Below are 16,179 nucleotides of genomic sequence, written 5' to 3' on the forward strand. Positions count from 1 at the left end.
CTTCGATAATGGGGAAACAACTTCTACTACCCTACCACCCAGGACTGTATATTATCAAAAGCCAAACTTGTGTAAGTGTGAGCGCAATGGATTGTGGGGGAAACCATGCAAGGAAATGGCAATAAACCCTAAGTCAACACTATTGTAGGTCTAGTATATCATATACACCCATGAGTAATTCATATACCTGTGTGGTTTAATGCGGTGTAAAGTGTTTACGTGACAAATGCATCCCAACAACTGTTACGCGGCGAAATCGCGACTTTGCTTGTTTGGTTTCTCAACAGTGACACATCTTATCTTTTTAAATGTTCTGCAGCGACGCTGGGCTGTCTTTGGTACGCCTGAAAACACATCCAAGTAATAATGGACACGGAATATTAAATATAACATGGAATTTGGTCTTATTGAGATGGAAGTTGCAGGCTTGAAAACGTGAATTTATCATAATCAAAAAAGTTCCGACAAAGCCTTTTATTTGAATTATTTTTGTACAGGCACAAAGTAGAACTACAATTTAAGGAAAAGGGGGCGTTGATTTAAGACCCCGTGAAGCCTCCGGTGTTTCTATGGTCTTTTTGTCAAATATTAGCCGGTTACAAAACCAGCAGGTGGACAGGGAGGTTATATATATAACAAGTGTCACCCGAGAGAGGAGTTGGTAGTAAAAAAGAACTGAAAGAAGACAACATGGACAGGACGGTCAGCCTTCCCAACCAGCCCGGCAAAACCACCACGGGTAACAGAACCGAACCGAGTGACTGACTGTAACTTCACAGCGTTGCGGGGAATAGTTTGTTTTACGTTAAGTTGTGTCACACAGCGTCACTGTCAACGCCAGTGTGGTTGTATTTATTTATGTATTCATTTAGCTAACGACAGTTCAGCGCGTGGTACCCGAGGTCTGCGTTTCAACGCAACCGAATAACGTCAGCTCCCTTGGTTGTTTTTTTGTATGCTGCGTGGTTGCTGAAATACTGTTCACTTAATGTGGCAGACGTGTGCTGAACAGTTTCGTGACTGTTTCATTTGATTCATGTCCAGACTGTACTCGTAGCAGCTGCTGTGTTCGTCCAGTAGCAGCTACAGTTACAGTAGCCACAGCGCTGATACTGTGACTGTAGTTGCATCACCAATCACGTTTCTCCTGATTCGGTTACATGCATGATATAATAGTGATGTAACTCTACATGTGTTTATTCCCCCCCCACAGTAACTCTGGTGGAGAGCAGCAGCGCCCCTAGCGGGGTGGAACTGGTCAGTGCCTACCAGACCAACAGAGTGGGGGACCCCATGGACCTGGTGTCTCTGGCGTCACAAGTACAGAGGGTATGGACTGAGATGTATTAAAACAAACAAATAATAATTCTTAGTGAGGTACTAATATATATTTTTGTATTTTTTTTTTTTTTAGGGAGATGATTTCACTAAAGCCAACGCCTGCAACAAACTGACAGTCATTGCTGACCAGATCAGGTACTTGCAGGAACAGGCGAGGAAGGTGAGCAGCAAAAACAAGTACACGCAATGATCTTTTCCTTTTAATGCTGCTGCAGCTATCTTTTGGCTGGTCGTGCTAGGATGCGTAAACTGGGGGGACAATGCAAACTTAAACAATCTAAAATGAATTATTGAGGCGAAACACATTGGGTAATGTTCAAATGTGACACATTTTCCTCCCGATATTGCGGTACATTTCAGCAATACAGGTACTACGGATGAGGATGTGCTTTTAGCTGTGTATCTGGTATAATATAAGATAACAAAAGACATGCTTTCGGTCCAGTGCTCATATTTTCTCTTCCCAGGTTTTAGAAGACGCTAAAAGAGATGCCGACCTCCACCACGCTGCCTGTAACATTGTGAAAAAAGCAGGCAACATGTATTACCTCTACCGGCGGCCTTCCGGACAAGAGTACTTCTCCATCATCTCCCCCAAGGTCAGCATTCTACTGACGCACCGACCACCCAACCAGAGGGCCATAAAGCTGCCTCTAGCGTTCTGTCGGCGTACGTCGATGCAAAGCGTTACATGCCAGCACAGAGCCTGTTGCTTAACGTGCCCCTGAGGGAGAGTTCCTGTGTGTGTGTGTGTGTGTGTGTGTGTGTGTGTGTGAGTGTGTGTGTGAGAGAGAGATGGTTAGAAGGGTCTCGTGTTCAAAGGTCACGTAACTAAGAGGGGAGCTGATAGTGAGCAGATGGACAAAAAAACAAAACGCAGGCAGTTCAGGTTGGATTTGACCGGTTGCAGTTTTTTTGTGTCTGCATGTTTGTCATTGTAGAGTTTTGACAGTGAAATGGGAAACAAATTATGGGTTGCAACTACGTTTTCTTTGTTCATTGTTTATCAATTTATTCTGCTGTTCAGTTTCTTGAAAAATATCTGAAACTGGTGGGAAAATGGCCATTTTAAAAGGCCACGGTGAGACAAAGTTGCTTGTTTTCTCTGACGAACAGTCTAAAACTCAAGACCAAACTAAAAACTCAGATTGAAGCTTTTTTTTTTTTTTTTTATTGCTTAAAAAAAAAAAATCTGTGATAATTGACTCAATAGTCTTCTGTCAAATGATACAGCTCTTAAACTCTTAAAGAGGGAGGGAATTTAGGGTTTAACTGGTTTATACAGTTAAAGTGTTTAACTTCTGCTCACCATTGCCTTACTCCCTCCCTCTGAAGGAATGGGGCCCAAGTTGTCCGCACGAGTTCGTCGGCGCGTTCAAACTTCAACACGACATGTCCTGGACCCCCGTGGACCAGGTGGCGAAGAGGGACGCAGAGATCGCCATCATGGACAAGCTCCTCAGCCAGCAGACCGCCCTGCCGCCTTACACAGAACCCAACTTCAAGGGCCTCTCTGACTAGAGGACTGGATTTTAAGAGGACACGCGGCGGCCGCTAACAGACAAACTCAAACAGGGACTGGAACCGCTGATGTCAAAGCATCTGTTCCAGTGTTTTGACTCCTTTCAGACACGGACTGAAGGAGAGACGCTACAGGTCAACATTTTAACTGATGCCATCATGAACCTTCCCCAGATGATTGCTGACATTAAGACAAACATTTGTTGTATTACAAGCTGTCTGAAATGTTATCTTTAAATATTCAAATGGTTATTCTCATTTTAAGATGTGCTAATTTGCATAATTCTATAGTGCAGAAATCTGATCGTTGGATAAAGCCTGTTTCAAAACTTGTCAGGTTTTTTTAGAGGGGGGGATTTTGGAAATCTTCTGTATCAAACAATTAACAGCCATTAATTCAAAAAATATTTAATGTTTTGAGAAATAAGATTTATAAATCAGTTTGAGTGACATATGAACGAACCACTCTGTAAAAGCCTTCAGACTATAGAGAGGGATGAAACTGTAAAGTTTGGTGCGACGTTATGAAAATACGGTATTATCTAATAACGTGCAGTTCATTTAGGAGAAGTTTTCAGAAGTGAACAAAGTAGTATAATAAAACCACCTGAATGTGTTTTCTGGTGTGTTTTCTTTCCACTAGTCTGGAAGAAAAAAAAAAAAACAATGTTTTTGCCTTACAATACTGTCAGAATTACTACAAGTCTTAATTTTTATACACATTGATTGGCGATGTTGAGTTTAGTGTCAGCCTTGGGAAGGTTTTCTAAAACTGAAAATACCAAATGGAGCTGCACTGGCCAGCCTGTACGTGGACACTTATCAAATAAAGATTTGAAAATGTTTATCAAACCTGTTTCACTCACATTTAGTCAATTATCTGACGGACGAGATTCAGAGCTGCAACAAGACGAACGTCATGTCCAGATCCAGCGTGTTCAACAAACATGAGAGCATTTCGTGCTCAGCTCATTTTTCATCTGTCGTCTCTGCTTTCATTACCACCTTCTGTTGAATCAGCAGATCAGCGTGAATCCAACCGCAGGAAGTGAGTCATGTGTAGGATTACAAAAACAGAATAAACTTCATGGGTACCTTTAATGTGTCCTTACTTTGAATTTTAGGAGGGAAGTACAACTTCTGCTGAGTTATCATATCATTGACATCCTGTGCAACTCGGGTCAATTATGTCTTTAATTGATCAACAGTAACCAATGAGGTTGTTCTGACTATTTGAAAAATAAACAATTTCACATTTAATTTCTGCTCAAGACAATTAAAGTGCAATACGTTTATTTTTAATCGTCTGTCTTCAGCAACTTAATTTCAAGTACAATTTGAGCGTGACAAAAATTAGGATTTTGTTATTAAAATTATTATTTAAAAGCGAGCCAGTAAGCAGCGTCCCAGTCAAGTGTCTTCCTGTGAGGACGTGATTGTCAGAAGATAAGAATTCAGGTGACGCAGAAGCTGCCAGTTATCCGCGGCGATACTGAATTGCACGGGATCCCCCGGTCTTATCTTCAGCAGCACGTGTGACCGCGGCGGGAGGAAGAAGAGCACCTTGACCTCTTCTTCCTCGGGCAGATCCGCTATACGGTAGGGGAGGAAGTGTTTCTCCACCAGGGCAGCGAGAGCCGCCTCCTTAATCCGGCAGCAGAACAGGCTGGTGGCACAGTCCGCCGGGCCGTCCCCGCTTTCTGCGCCCATTTCATCCCACAAGGCATCGAACAAGACCCGTCTGCCGCTGTCCCCCCAGGAGGAAGGGGCGGGCAGCGGCGCAAAGGTCTGCCGGAAAGCCACGTGGACGTGCGGCAGGACGGTGAGCCAGGAGAGGCCGTCCTGCGTGGTGAAGATGGCGCTGGCGTGCAGCGTGGTGGGGTAGGGCCGCCTGGGCTTCAGTCTCAGCCGGACTTTAGGCGCCGGCTGCCCCCGGACCAGACTCGGGACGCTGATGTCGCCCAGTTCTTCGTAGTGGTCGTCCGTGAGGCCGAAGTGGAGGCGGATGCTGAAGAGCTGATCGAAGCAGGAGTCGCAGTCGCCGTCGCCGTCAGTGCGAGTCAGCCGGTAGTTTAGGGTGATTTCCGAGGCGAAGCCGGGGACGAGGAACTGAGCTCTGTATTCCTCCAGAGCTGCGTTGGCCTCTGCTGGTGAAGTCTCATCCTGGTCTGGGTCGCTTACTTCATCGGTTACCGTTTCTCCTTGAGGCTCAGAAAGGGCCTCGACCAGCCCGAAAATCGACTTCTCCGTCCGGTGAATGGTCAGCGCGCTCGCCAAGCCCTCGCTCTCCGCCATGATGCAGGACAGCGCCCGCTTCGCAACCTGCCGCCCGCCCTCGGCGGAGCCATGCGCCAGAACCCCGGCTAGCTTCTCCCGGGACAGCGTGGTCAGGAGGGCGTAGTAGAGGCGGGCGTGGTCTTGGATGTCCGTGTCGCCGTAGTGGCGGGTGAGATGCAGCAGGACGTCGGCCAGAGGGATGAGCAGCGAGTCCAGGCTGGGGTGAACGAGGAGGCGGCGGCAAACCCCCAGCAGGCCGTTCCCCAGGCGCCAGTTGCCGCCGGCGCACAGAGACAAGGGAGACGGCGCGAGGACGCTGGAAAGGAAGCCAACGGTGCTGCGCTGGCGAATCTCTCCCTCCTCCGCCACGCGGGCCAGCGTCTTGAGGTGCCAGCTCAGGTTTCGCAGGGTGAGCCGAGCGGGCGGGGCATCAGCGATGACCCCCTGGAGGGCCCTCAGGAACCCCACCGCCCAGTCGGACCCGGCGAGCTTGTCCTGGGCTCGGTCGGCCAGGTTGACGAAGTGCGGCGCCAGGTGGGTGTGTCGGAGGTAGAGCTCGCACAGCTCCTCCGTCAGGCTGCGACAGTAGCGCTCCACGTGGCTGAAGTGGAAGAGGAAGAGGAAGGCGGCCCTGAAGAAGGTGACGACGATCTCCCGGCCGCCCCCGTTGGCCACGACGCGCAGCAGCGAGGCGAGGTGCTCGTAGAGGTAGGCCACGCCCCTGCTCTCTCCCTCCTCCCCCTCCTCCGCCTCCTCCAGGTAGACCAGGGCCAGCAGGTTGAGGCGGGCGAGCGCCGTGACGCCGTCGTTGAACACGGTGGGCGCCAGGGCCGCGGCGAGCCGCGGGGTCAGCAGCACGGGGAGGGTCTCGTCGCCGTCGCCGCCGCATCCGATCGGACGGTTCTCGGGGAAGTGCAGGAGGAAGTCCGTGTAGAAAAGCTTCTCGGGCGTACTCAGCAGCGGGTGCTGGGAGAGCACGACCAGCCGCTGGAGGATGAAGGCCTCGTCCTCGGCGCTGAAGAGGCTGTCGGTGAACGCACACTTCAACAGCAGCGTGGCGTGGAGGAGGCAGACCTGGGAGGAACAAAGAGTTAGTGGGTCAGTTTAAAGCTGCTGATGTGAAGACTTTCTATTGGATCGTTTGAAAAAAATATAATTACCCCGATGAAATTATATAGAATTATCTATTTTAGTCTACCTCAGTGGTTCTCAAACTGTGGGGCGCGCCCGTCTAGTGGAGCGCAGAGGTATTACAGGTGGGGCGCAGGGAGGGGATTTTTTTTTTTTAATTATATTTTATTTAGAATTCTTTATCCTTTACCCATCCTCACACACATCTGCACTCATTTTGTTTTGTTAGGCACAAGTTGAACGTTATTGTTATTATCTTATGTTCAGTGCAAAGTTAATTGCTGCCACAATAGGCAATTTGTTTGCCAAATATTAGTTGCACAGATAGAACTTTTTTTTGCATTGTTCTAACAAAATGATTGCACGTGTTATTAGTTTTTTGTCTGATGGGGCAATCTGGTTTACTTGAAAGTGATTTCAATTTTCTTTATTCTATTATTTGAAAAAGCACGGCTGGAGTCACGAAAAGTTATTTCAATAAAAATTCAGCATTTTGTTACAATTTAGTTGGGGGGTGGGGCGTGAACATTTTTCTTCCTCCAAAGTGGGGCGTGACAGAAAAAGTTTGAGAACCACTGGTCTAACTCAAGGAAAGAAAGCAAAAAAGCGTTGATTCCTAAATATTAATCCCCCTCCCCAAAGGATTTAAATTCTGTAAAGCAGTCTTTCTTTTTACTGGCGGGGTCCGCCTTTCCCCTGCAGTATTCAAATTATATTCACATGCACAAGAGCTTCACTGGAAAATGTAATTTAATTGGGCTGGACTGAACGTTTTAAGATCTAAACATACACAAAAAATGCTTGTAAACATTAACAGGTGAGTAAAGTTGGAGACTAGTTCCTTCCATGTGACACGAACCTCGCTCGTGCCCAGCAGTCGCAGCAGCTGAGCTCTGAATACGGCCGGAGGGACACCGGGCACCATGGCAACCACCTCTGTCAGTCTATGTAGCAGTGCAGCCTGGCACAGAGGAGTGAGGAGGTAGGACTCCTCCAGGAGGGAGGACAGCACCGAACGCAGCTCCTTACAGTCGGGCCCAGTCTGGAGGGTCGGCACGGTGCCCATGGGTCCCAGGATGAGGGACGACAGAACGGCCGAGTCTTTGTCGCTCGTCGGGCTCGAGTCCAGCTCGGCCTCCCACGCCACGGATGTGTTTCCTCCCAGAAGAGCCTTGAGGTGCTCGGCGCCGCCGCTCGTGTCCTGGGTGAGCCGATACACGGCATTTCGCAACACCAGAGCGTGGAGTCCCGCGTAGGCCTGGTGGACCCGGGAGGTTTCCCTCTGCCGGAGCCCGCCCAGGAGCTCCAGGCGCTGCGCGAGGAGGCCCGGCGAGCAGGCCTCCAGCTCCCGCAGGCAGTCGCAGGCCGTGGCCCGGACGGAGAGCAGAGCGCCGTCCCCGTGCAGGTCCCCGGTGTCCTGGGCCATCTGAAGGAGCAGGTCCAGGAAGTCCTGGGCCGCGCAGGAGCGGACGCTCACGCAGGCGGTGCAGACGAGCACGGTGGTGAGGGCCAGGAGGAGGTGGCAGCGGAACTGGACGGACTTGGGAGGACACTGGTCCAACACCGACATGAGCTCCAGGGCCGTCTCCTCGCCCACAGAGTCTGAGGGACACAGCAGGGCCGGGTGCTCACACAGCGGGGACAGCAGCAGGACCTGAGGGACGCAATGGAAAATGCCACAGCACGGATAATACATGTTCACTGCTGTCAATTACTCAATTTAAAGTAGTAATACAAATATTGTATTTAAAAAAGAAGAAGTTAAAACGCCCAAGTTGACATCTTCAAATTGTTCATTTTGTGCGACCAAACTGTCAAAAAGATTCCATATGAGGAGCTGGGACCAGCGAGGTTTGGGGGTTTATGAGCCCGCTTAGGCGTCTGTGGCAAGTCTGTGGCAGGCGTCAGTCAGGTGCCAGGACAGCGGCAAGCGAACGCCACTCGTTCGGCATCCCTGGCATGTTAGTTTAAATGTATTTTGCCGTCTCTTATTGACACTTCATGAAATTGAACATGTGCAATTGTTGAATAAAGAAGAAAAAAGAAGCTGCTGCTAAGCTGAGTGGGTGGAGCCACATTTCCTGGGAACACTCGTTATGACAGGTCAGCTGCCGTAAATCATATTTATGATTATAGTTGAGTCGACTGTATACCTTCTGTATATGTTCTATGTATACATCCTTCGAGTACTTTTTAATTTATCATTCATTTTATTTATGTATGATTTTGCTGGTTTTGAAACAAAAAAGGAACAAAATGCAGCTTATATAACTACGTTTATAGTCATTTACGTTAATCGGCTGAAAAAATGATTTTTTTTTAAAATATAATTTCTCTCCAGCTGTTAAAGCCGACTGACAGCTGATCACAGCTGATCCAGCTGTGCTCAGTGGTCGCAGTCACGTGACGCTTCAGAGGAAAGGACGTCTCATGTCTGTTGTTAAAACATATGTCCTTGTGTCCTCTCTCCTCGCATGGTTTCCTTGCGTCTCTCCATGCATCCCTGGTGGGAGGTACTAAGACGCAAGAAAAGGACGCAAGTGAGGGAAACGGGGATGCAATTTAGAGACTTGGGATGCACCCAGAGACTTGTTAACTAATCGCACATTTCCATTTTGTGTTGTTGTTGTAGTTGATGTTGTTGTTACCTTAAGGCTGTAACTGGCTCTGTCATCTCGGAGCTCACGGAGCAGCTCTGCGAGGAAAGCGTCAGCTGTTGTCTCGGAGAGGAAGCCAGACGGACTGCGGGAGAAAGCGGAGATCCTCTCGGCCCAGTTGGCCGCCATTGTTCGCTCAAACCCGAAACCTTCGCGTGCGAATTAGCGGGTCAGGAACTTCTTCCAAAGTCATTGCACGCAGTAAGCGTTGACTTTGAAATGTGACACAAAGTTCCCCTCCTCAGCATCCAGGGGCTCAGCAGCAGTTAGTTCCGTGTTTTGTCACGTGCACGTATAACGGTCGCGGTGTCACATCAGCGCCCCCTGCTGCTGCGGAGTGTCGACCAGGAGTATGACATATTACTCGTAAAACAGCACCAACATTTTTTTAAATAAATAAATACAGTTTCTCTGGAATAATCCTGCTTTTTAAGAATTACATTTCAAGTAATTTTCTTGCAGGAACCTTTGTTCAGAGACGAATGAAACATACTTGTCTACACTGCAGTCTGTGAACTCTTCCAATGGGAATCGACGTTGCTCCTTCAGTTGTTTATTTTAATATTTCCTGGAAAGGGGTATTGCTACTACCGCAACAATAGTACATATTAATACAAAAAGGTTTCGAATAACTAAATAATTGTATCCCTCTCGTCACAATCCTAAGACAATAAAACAAGACAACAATAGATTATAATTGTCTTCACCATTGCTTTTGTTTATTGTTATAACTGTAAATAGCTGCTTTTTTATGTTTTGGCTTCATGCTATTCATTATTGTGAACTTATTTTTTCTTAATTTAAACATTACACATTTTAAATTCAATCATAACCAGCCAACTTCAAGAGTTGTACACGGTGAGTGCGGTAGAGGGCGCTGGTGAGCCATCTCCCTAGTAACAGAAGAAGTGTGAAACGACCAATCAGATTCGCCGTAGAGAAATCAACAAGGAAGTCGTATTTAGGGCGCCAATTTTTGTATCGTCGTTGAAAAGTTCCTGTGTGTGCGCTGTTGTGAGTTTGTCCCTGTTGTTCACTGGCACTAAAACCGTGACAATGTCGGAAAATACATTCCCCATCTACACCGCGGATGCGATAGTGCATTTTTTCCGAACCGAAGTTCTCACTGGTCAAGAGGCGAAACACTTCACGAAGAGCGACCTGACTCCGACTCCAAAGGTACCGTGAACGTCCGATAATGGCGACATGCCGAGTGGGGTTGAATGGTCCGTGAACTTAGACAGCTGTAGTGTAACGGAAATGGTTCAATAAACTGAACTAAGGAGTTTATTATGTATGTATGTATATTTACATATATAGATACATACATATATAGCTACATACATATAGCTACATATATATATATATATATATATATATATATATATATATATATATATATTAGTTACATAGCTACATACATATATACTGAAATGTATTTAATACTTGGTACAAAAGCCTCTGTTGGTTCAAGACGCCTCCTGTATGAGAAACTAGTCTCATGCATTGCTCAGCTGTGATTTTTGGTTCATTCTTCAAATCTTGAAGCTTCTGTGGGAACTCTTTCATGAACTCTGATCTTTAGTTATTTCTCTTGGATTCAAGTCAGGTGATTGGCTGGGCCATTCTAGTAGCTTTATTTTCTTTCATGCTTTTGAACACGACGAGGACTGTGGCTTTAGTGACCCGTCTCTTCCCCGGGAATCTCATACCAAAGGATCTTTACACGGCCAGTGTGGAAGAGGGAAAGACTCCAACAACCAACAACTCTTTCAGCGCACACAAGGGCCTGTGAGAGAGAGAAACAAATCTATCCTTTCATGGAATTCCAATTACTTCAGACAGTCGGGCAGTTAGACTCCGATGACTAAGGACCAGACCAGATACCGGCCCCGTGTCGGAGATGCCGATTGAGTTTGGAGCAGATAAAAATCTTCAAGGCGCTCACTTCTGTCTCTCTTTCAGCCGGACTCCATTCAAACGCTGTACATGAGGGTGTTGCATCTCCTGTTTCGCTTCCGACCCGAGTGCCACTCCATGGTGAGTACCAGGCGTCCCCAGTTCCACTGAGCAGGCTGATGACGTCCATTGCACGTTTATATACGGAATGTTGATATCTTTCCTATGTTGAAGATATGATTTTATTCCCCCCCCACAGGTTCCACTTCTGGACAACATTCAGAACCCAGTATATCATGAGGGGGCCACCGCTATCATGAGCGTCTACATACGCATGTGAGTTTTTTTTCCTTCCTCTCCTGGAGTAATATGTGTATGTATGTATGTGTATATATATATATAGATATATATATATATATATATTACTATGCCCCAACCTCCACAGAATACTGTATTTAGATGTATGCAAACAAGCCAAATAGACTCAAATGAACAGAACACAAGGCTGCTTTTGTTATTATTATATTATATATATATTATTGTTATTCGTAGTCCAGCATCTGAAAGGCTTCAGATCTGAAACTTGTTTCGTTGTGCGATCTTTTCACAGGCAGCAGTTTCTGCCCATGTGCTTGGTTTACGACTTTTCGCTGAACGACCTTCTAGCTCCAAGTACGTACATGTTTATTATTATTTTTGTATTTTTTCAGGTAAACCCGCCCAGAGTTTTTCCCTGAAACTATATCACCGGTCTTGTTCTCCCCTTTCTAGAGAAACAGAAGACTCTGACTGTTCTGAGCGCCATCATGAACTTCCTTCACTTCAGGAAGCAGAGGATGGACTTGATCTTCGAGAAGCAGGCCAAATTTGTATGTGATACTTGTCCATGCAGGTGTAGTGATGTGGGGGGGTGGAGGCTAAAACCAGAGTGGTCTTGTATCCGGTCTTGTATCCGGTGGTTGACGGTTAACATGTTAGGACCGGTAAGCAAAATGATCTCTGCAGCATTGAGTCTGCCCTCAATATTTACGTAACTCTGGGTGAGGTAAAATGAATAAATATATTACAGAGCAAAAATTTATAAGAACAAAAATGTATAAGAACAAAGCCGTAAAATCTACAAGAAGAAACACTTTAGTTTCCCCGAGAATAAAGACACAAATTTACCCGCAGTCTAAATTTGAGCGAGGCGGAGGTCGTGGAAGTGATACATACGCGGTTTCTTTCATGGCCTATCTGTGTTGCTTTATCACCTCGAATAAATACTAATGTATTAATGTATTGAGCACTCTGCAGCTCACGGAACCACAAGTCCACGACAATGTGGTTCCTAGACAAAAAGACAATTTATATCTTTATAATCACATTATAAAGCATATTCAAGATGTATTTCTATGAATAACAAGGTTGCAGACGTACTGCTGCTCTCAGTGTGTGTTTGTCACAGTTACTCTCCCTGTTGTCAGAGGACAGACATGGACAGGCTGCAGGTTTACACCAAAGGCAACATTGAAGCAGAGAAGAAGATCGTGACGCTGACGTAAGTAGATCTGTGCATTTCTGAATACTTCATGAATATTTATGTATTTCATGATCCTAAGAAGTCAGAATGTAAATCGTTGTGTGTTCACTCCAGTGACGTAAAAGACAAATGTTTCCTCCTGCACTTTTTTTATTTTCTTCTGGTCCACGTTCAGGACCATCCCACCGGAGCAGCAGGCCGAGGCCGACGAGCTGGCGGCCGCTCTCTCCGAGCTGCAGGCCACCAACGTCCACGAATACCAGGAAGTGGTAGGTGGTGATGAAGCGCAGTCACATGATGAGTTGTGGTGTGTGTGTGTGTGTGTGTGTGTGTGTGCGCTCTCCAGTGAAACAACAAAATCTCCTTTCAGGATGCGAAAAACGAAAGCATCGCAGAGTGGAAAGCCATGATTGCGGAGAAGACTCAGAAACTGGTACGTGAACGTTTGACACCAACCGTGTGAACCAGATCCTGAGGCGCTTTTAGTGCGGCGTCCCAAAAGCACCTCAGAGAGCTCTGTCGAGGGCTTTTTATTGAAAATATGCTGTTTGGGGGCGGGGTCTCAGGCCCAGGTGAAGGTGGACGTCTGCAACATGAAGGAGGATGTCAGCAAACTCAAGTCTCAGATCGTGGAGTCCCCAGAGGAGCTGAAGGCTCAGATGGAGAAGATGAGGGAGAACGTCAAGAACCTCAAGAGCTCCATCGTGAGTAGAGGACACAGGGGGGTGGGGTGGTCTCCAGAAACGCCGCTTTGAAACGACCATTTGTTTTGTCTTTGGTTTCAGAAAAACACGGACGAGCGCATGGTGGAGCAGCAGAACAAGGTGCAGAGTTTGACCCACAGGGATGCCGAGATCCAGCAGATATACAGCCTGCTGCAGGAGCTGGAGAGCAGTATGAGCAACGGCATGCAGCGGGCGGAGGAGGTACGAACTACACCGCCCGTCTCACGTCCTCTTCAATGAGCTCACCTGCGAAATAACCACTACAAATAGGCCGCTGCTCGTAGTGAAGGTAGCGATAGCAGACTGGCTACCTTTTAATTAGAAACCAGTATGATGTTGTTATAGTAATGGCAGGGAGTGATGAGGAAAACGGCTGCATAGATTGTCCCAAGCCATATTGTTTCCTTCCTGCCTGGCAGAAAAAGTTCAAAAAGCCCAGTATTAGTCCATGACCTGGTCTTTAACAAAAGGGATTGTTTGGATTTATTTGTGAAGTGAGGCTATATGAGGTATTTATCCTGGGTCTGCAAGGTGAAGCCAATGAGGAAGTGTCTTAAACCTGCTTTCTCTCTTCTGACCAGCAGGAGGCGACTGCTTTGGTTGTATAGAATTCTATAGAAAATGACTCTACTTCTCTCTTGATTTATTCCCTCAGTAAACATTGTAAACATGAGTTTATGTCTCAATCTGTAGTTTCAAGTCTTCTTCAATACAGCATGATGTTCATTTAGTAAGTTATGGTCCATTTAGAGTCAAATAGACCATAAAGCAGGTTATGCTTTAGGGCGGGGCTACACAGTGATTGACAGGTCGCTGTGTTATCTGGTCATGGGTTTGGAGTGTCAACCATTTTGCAGTGTTTTCAGATCACGAAAGTTTAATGTAACATTTTGGACACATAAAAACATCTTATTCAGCGTTCCGCTTTAACGTCATTCTCAAATTGCCAAACTCCAGGCTTCAAAGCGGCTATATTTTGAATATTTTCCCTGCCTTGTCTTTCCGTCAGACGGCCCTTTCTGGGCGGTGAACTGACAGTTCTGTTCATCGCCGCTCTCTTCAAAGCCACCAGGCTTCATTTACAAACCAGTCCTTTTACCTGCAGAACGCAGGAGCTGCTCGTCTACTGCTGCCGCTGTCGGTTACTTTGTTTGTTATTGTGTGACTTCGGCGTTTTAAAGGGTTAGTTCAGATTCACCAAAGTCACACACAATAACAAAACAAAGTTAAAACGACTGTTTCTCTCAAAGGAGTCTGGTGGCTTTGAAGAGAAACACCGGAACCCTTTATTTACTGTGTGTGTGTGTGTGTGTGTGTGTGTGTAGCACAAGGAGCTGACAGCTCAGTATGAGAAAAATCAGAAGGAGCTGAGGAACCTGTGCGTGGAGGAGGGCCAGCTGAAGCGAGCGCTGGGCATGAAGCTGGACAAAGAGTCCAAACATAAAATCCGCAAGCAGAAGAAGAAGGAGATGAAGGAGCAGCAGGTTCAGGACACGCTGGAGTACGTTTAACGCATCTGCAACGTCATGGACCTCACTAGTGGTGGAACCAGGGATTAATTAGTTATCGTTATCGGATGATACTCAGTCAAATATGCCATCAGGACATCGGCATTCATGCTTTTCTAGTCGCCGATCTCTGATATGTAAATTATGTTCAATCAACAGCAGGAGAGCTGCTAGCAGGTTCTGTTCAGTTGCATTGTGATGCGTTCAGGCTCTGATCATTCGTGGGAATTTAAAGGAAAAAGTTGCCGGGATGTGTTCAAATGCAATCTTGTAAAATAAGGCTTTGGTTGAAATCTTTTGATTTATAGATTATGATAATTATTCGGATTACTAATCAATGACAAGAATTTTTTAATTCATAAAAATACCATCTTTTATATCATTATCACTTTGATTTTGTTTCTAAGCAACAACGCGATAGATGACGATAACAAAGTTAAATGATTTGGAATTGTTGATGGTTACACTGACTGAGGCTGTGGAGCCTCGTGGACCAGCTGCTGTAACAAAACAAACATGATCTTAATCTGCCAATATGGATCATCAATGAGAAGAAATTAGTATCTGCGGCAAAAAAGGCCTGTATATGCTCCCTTAAAAAAATTTTTGCTCAGCGCTGTAATCCATAATTAGAAGTTACATAGCAATGTGATAAACAGAATTGGATGATCCCGCCTCCACCGAACGTTTGAAATAACCGACACTGACCGGTTCCCCCAGACAGTGCAACCAAATCCACCAGAAGCGCGAGGAGCGAGCCGGCCGGATCCAGGAGATCTCCAAAGAGACGCAGCAGCTGAAGGCCAACATCCAGAGCCTGAGGGACGTGTGCAGCAAAGAGACGGCCAAAGCTCAGGTGTGTGTGCCGCCGAAGTCGTTATTTGTTGTTGACCGGCAGCTTGAGGACTAACGCCCCCTTGTGTCCAGGCGCTGTACGACACGCTGTCGGCTTCCATGGACGAGCTGCACCAGAGGATCGAGGACCACATCGTGGACCTGAAACAAGACGTCACCAAGATGTCTGCACACTTTTAAACTTTACTTCTCTACGTGTGTTCTTCTGTTTGTTGCCTTTTTCCCCGTTACTATTTAACATGTTTTTAAATGGAGTTATGTACCAGTTAATAAATCTGATAAAATCAAAATGAGCCAAATTACCGTATTCATTGTTGCACTGATGTTGCCCAGAGATCGTAAATCATTAATATAGGAATATTATCGTAACACTATGAAATTATTAAGATTGTCGTAATTTTATTTGCAGAGAAAAACAGCTGATATTGAGCCAGTTTAAGAGATGTAGCACCCCTTAAACACACAACATGTCACTTTCTGCCGCTAAGAGTTGAAACATGGAATCATGGGAGTCGTTGTCTTCAGCATCAGCGATGTCATCGGCTTCTCCCAGTTCAGATTTCTTGAGTATTCATCGTTCAGATGTTTTTTAACAAATGGACTCGTTGATTAAAACCGGTAAAAATAATTAAAATGGAATGAAGCAGTTTCTAGTTACAGGCCGAGCTGCTGCTAACGTTTGCTCAGCTTGTTGTTCTGAATCATTCACAACTCGACTAACTAGTTTTGGGATGTAATGCAGG

General features: G+C 46.2%; 3 protein-coding genes across 3 annotated transcripts; 2 read left to right on the forward strand and 1 right to left on the reverse strand.

Annotated features, from left to right (window-relative positions):
• Window positions 1-690: 690 nt before the first annotated feature.
• cUnh1orf50 (chromosome Un C1orf50 homolog) lies at window positions 691-3,695 on the forward strand (the record flags this gene model as incomplete). Its single annotated transcript, XM_079218039.1, has 5 exons — window positions 691-739; window positions 1,214-1,329; window positions 1,415-1,501; window positions 1,809-1,940; window positions 2,677-3,695. The coding sequence occupies 5 exons, from the start codon at window positions 691-693 to the stop codon at window positions 2,860-2,862; spliced, it is 570 nt and encodes a 189-aa protein (XP_079074165.1). The 3' UTR covers window positions 2,863-3,695.
• Window positions 3,696-4,010: 315 nt separating this feature from the next.
• ap5b1 (adaptor related protein complex 5 subunit beta 1) lies at window positions 4,011-9,056 on the reverse strand (the record flags this gene model as incomplete). Its single annotated transcript, XM_079217882.1, has 3 exons — window positions 4,011-6,213; window positions 7,130-7,924; window positions 8,919-9,056. The coding sequence occupies 3 exons, from the start codon at window positions 9,054-9,056 to the stop codon at window positions 4,273-4,275; spliced, it is 2,874 nt and encodes a 957-aa protein (XP_079074008.1). The 3' UTR covers window positions 4,011-4,272.
• A 927-nt stretch (window positions 9,057-9,983) lies between these two features.
• On the forward strand, window positions 9,984-15,643 carry nuf2 (UF2 component of NDC80 kinetochore complex; the record flags this gene model as incomplete). Its single annotated transcript, XM_079218504.1, has 13 exons — window positions 9,984-10,106; window positions 10,893-10,967; window positions 11,086-11,162; window positions 11,437-11,498; window positions 11,598-11,695; window positions 12,293-12,366; window positions 12,524-12,617; window positions 12,719-12,781; window positions 12,915-13,052; window positions 13,134-13,274; window positions 14,399-14,574; window positions 15,302-15,437; window positions 15,509-15,643. 13 exons carry the CDS (start codon window positions 9,984-9,986, stop codon window positions 15,614-15,616), a joined length of 1,365 nt encoding a protein of 454 aa, XP_079074630.1. The 3' UTR covers window positions 15,617-15,643.
• Between the last annotated feature and the right edge of the window lie 536 nt (window positions 15,644-16,179).

Source organism: Taurulus bubalis (assembly GCF_910589615.1).
Source record: "Taurulus bubalis genome assembly, chromosome: 5".
Classification (NCBI taxonomy): domain Eukaryota; kingdom Metazoa; phylum Chordata; class Actinopteri; order Perciformes; family Cottidae; genus Taurulus; species Taurulus bubalis.